Genomic DNA, 3,912 nt, shown 5'->3' with positions numbered 1-3,912 from the left:
TGTAATTTGAAAATGTTTTGAATATGGTTCTATAATCCATGTTTTCTTCAAAGCCAACTTGATACTTACTTCATCACATTTCCTGCAAAAGGTGTCTTCATAGACTGTATCCGCCTTCAGTTTCCCTCAATCCACTGTTATAAATATATATATTGTATAAAATATGAATATATTAATATTAACAAAATATATTAAAATTTATTCATATTATTCCTCCCTTATTTTGGGGATATATAGTCATAATTTATCTTTATATTTTAAGTTACATATTCATTTCACTTTTAGTAACAAGATGATGAGATGATATGAAATGATAGCAAGTATTTCAATTTGAATGAAATCACATAAACTGATAAAATCAAACTGTATTAATTAGGTGGAAAAGTTCCTGCTCATATTAAGTAAGATGTGTCTTAGCACTAGCTGACTAATTATCTATGCAATCATTACTCAGGAAAGGTTTAATGTATTTTATTCTCTGATTATCTTCCTTGGATAGAAAAAATGATCAAGTTTAACACAACCATGGGGAACCCAGTGACTGAATTCATTCTCATTGGCATCACCGACCATCCTGAACTGCAGGGGCCCCTCTTTATTATATTTTTTCTCAACTACATAGTTACAGCTCTGGGGAACCTGGGCATTATCATCCTAACCACTCTGGATTCCTATCTACACACTCCCATGTACTTTTTTCTCAGGCATCTGGCATTTGTTGATCTTGGCTATTCCACAGCCATTGGACCAAAAATGCTGGTTAGCTTCATAGAGGAAAAAAATATAATTTCTTTTAATGGATGTGCAGTACAACTAGTTTGTGTTGGGATATTTATCACGAGTGAAATTTTTATTCTGTCAGCAATGGCCTATGACCGCTATGTGGCTATATGTAAGCCCCTCCTCTATACAGTCATCATGTCAGACAGTGTATGTTGGCTTCTGGTGGCTATGTCATACCTCTATAGCATCATGGTATGCCTACTGATCACAACAAAAATATTTATATCATCTTTTTGTAAATCAAATGTATTAAGATATTTCTACTGTGACTGTATCCCTCTATTGTCCATTATATGCTCAGACACAATTGAAATAGAACTAATCATTATGATCTTTTCTTCAATTAATTTGGTTTCTTCCCTCTTGATTATCCTTGTCTCCTACATGTTCATCCTTGTGGCCATCCTCAGGATGAACTCTTCTGAGGGTAGGTACAAAGCCTTCTCCACCTGTGGCTCTCACCTCACAGTAGTGGTTGTGTTCTATGCAACACTTCTTTTTATGTACCTGCAACCCCAATCTAGCCATTCCTTTGACACAGACAAGATATCCTCTGTATTTTATGCTCTGGTCATCCCCATGCTCAACCCTTTGATCTATAGTTTGAGAAACAAAGAGGTAAAAAGAGCCTTGAAAAGACTCTTTAAAAAATGATATAAGCATTCTTTTAATGTCCAATGCAAATTATGATTCCATTGTGTTATAAGAAACACGTAAATATCTGCTAAATTTCTTTGTTAATTTCCCCAATTTCTTCTTTCTATGTTAGAGAAAAATATACTTCTCATAAAATGGAGCGAATATTTTTTCGTCTTTTTTTTAAATTATAGCCTTTGGAAAATCTTAATTTCATTTTATTAAAGAGATTAATTAGACATTTAGAACAAAATGTCTTGGAAAATTTATTTCATTCTATTCAGTAGTTATATACAGTAACTTCTATCCATACAAACTGTGGTTGAATTTTTCTTTTTTTGGGAAAATCTAGTAAGAAGCATTTAGAAAATGTTGGCACAAGATATTGTGTTAAACAGGGCTTATAAAGATTAAGAAAATAATGCTTGCTATCACTGAATTTACATTTTATTAAAGTAAATGGCATGTACTTGAGAGATACACTACCTACCAGAGAAGTCAAATGACTTTTGAATATTTCTTCTTGTTAAGAAGTATTTTCTTATAATAATCTCAATATTCTTTGTATAATTTACAAGATTGCTCCAGGTCTTCTTTGTGAATCTGAGCAAATAGATTCCCTTTAATTTTTAATAACTTCAATTTTTTTGAAGAAAACTTTCCTCTCCTCTCCTCTCCTATTTTAAGTCATTGTTTTGCACAGATTGCATTGCTATGTAGGTTGCCTTGTTATGCAGATTGCATAAATCTTAGTTCAGATTTAATTTTCTAGAACTCAAAATGAAATTAGATTTTTGGGACACTTTCAGGACATGGATTCCAATAACAGATATTTTACTTGTGACCTATGATATCATATGTATTAAGTTTTTTGCTTAATATTCAGATATCTATCTACAAATCTATCTACAAAATCGAGAAATTTTAAAACCATTTCAATTAAAAATATATGATTCCTGGAATCTATTCTTTGTGATAACATCATAGTGTCTTCAACAATGTTATGGGCCTTTTGTCTCCAAAATTATTGTTTCTTTCCTCTTTTTTCCATTAGAACTTATTGTTCATCTTGAACTCTGATCCAACATGAACACAATAATCCAAATATGCTCTGTATAGAGCAGAATGTAGTCAGACTTTCACTTCTAAGCAAAGGTCCTATTTATCTTAATTAAGATCACATTACCTTCCTTTTTTGATATATTATTCCCTAAACTTATATTAAAGATAGAATGCACCCAAAATCCCATTTCTTCAAAAGATTGCTGAAAATTCTTATTCCAATATTTTATGAAGTGTCTGTTTTGTTATGCTTTGTTTTTGATTAAAAAAATCAAATATGACTTTACATTTGTTCCATTGGAATTTCCTTATTAAATACATCATGTTTAGGAGTTGCTAGGAAAAGTTCTTGGGTGTTATGGGCATATTATGAGGACAGCACGAACTCTTTGGTCATTTTTATTAAGTAGTAAAGTATTTTATTTATTCATCTAATTGTTTTTGATTTTCTATTCTTCTTCCAACTTCTATTCCAGGAGAGGCCATGATTCCATATTAATTATTGTTATGAACTTTTCTATGGTTGTCTTCAGTGAAAAAGGAGTTGAAGGAAGTTTTGATAAGGTAGTTTCGGAAGGGAGCTATACATATTGGCCTGAACATATGAAGTTCAAAGGGGAAAAAAATACTATGTAAATGTCAATTAAGTTTGGTTTGAAATATCTTAAAAATAAAGTGGTAACAATTATATTTTTCTAATAATGTGCTTTACTTTGGGATGAGTTATAGATATAAATGTGTAAAAAATAAGCGTGAGAAAATTCAAAACAATAGATGGATAAATAAATACTTCATTACTTAATGTGCCTGTAAAATGATCCGAGAGGCCTTGCTTCTAGAACTCTTTCCCCATAATATTCAAGAATGATTGCTAGTTCTTAAACCTTGCATATCTAATATAAACAAAAAAAGAAAGATTTAAAGAATCATACATATAGACATATATGCATAAATGTATACATTTATATGTATATATGTATGTATCATATATAAGATATCTATATCTACATCTACATCTACATCTACATCTACATCTACATCTACATCTACATCTACATCTACATCTACATCTACATCTACATCTATGTGATATACATTTATTTCTGTAGCAAGGACCTGGAAATTCCCCTACTGAAGAAAGTCTCCTTTTGATTACATGGATTGGTCTAATCAAAGCTGCTAAAGTAACTGTAGATAATCAAGTCAATTAATATGTGAAAATAAAAAGTTGAGAAACAACTCCTGTAATAGTAAAACTAACCACAAAGCATTGCTTCTTTATCCTATCAGAAGGTTCATCTCCAACCATTCTGATCCATATCTGCCCATTGGACCCAGACAGCTCTGGAGAAAAAAGTGAGGCTGGTGATTTAGCACAGCATCCCCCACTCAAATCCAATTCATGTGTTTGTCATGGCATCACCCACACTG

The 3,912-nt window shown here is 31.5% G+C and overlaps 1 protein-coding gene across 1 annotated transcript; it reads left to right on the top strand.

Annotated features, from left to right (window-relative positions):
• Positions 1-437: 437 nt before the first annotated feature.
• On the top strand, positions 438-1,437 carry LOC141516832 (olfactory receptor 8K1-like). The gene is given in 2 exon segments (XM_074227800.1): positions 438-473; positions 475-1,437. Coding segments are annotated over 2 exon segments (999 nt in total).
• The last annotated feature ends 2,475 nt before the right edge of the window (positions 1,438-3,912 follow it).

This window comes from Macrotis lagotis, chromosome 3, assembly GCF_037893015.1.
Source record: "Macrotis lagotis isolate mMagLag1 chromosome 3, bilby.v1.9.chrom.fasta, whole genome shotgun sequence".
NCBI classification, from domain to species: Eukaryota; Metazoa; Chordata; class Mammalia; order Peramelemorphia; family Peramelidae; genus Macrotis; species Macrotis lagotis.
The sequence above is the reverse complement of the archived record's forward strand: the minus strand, read 5'-3'. Positions and strand labels throughout refer to the sequence as shown.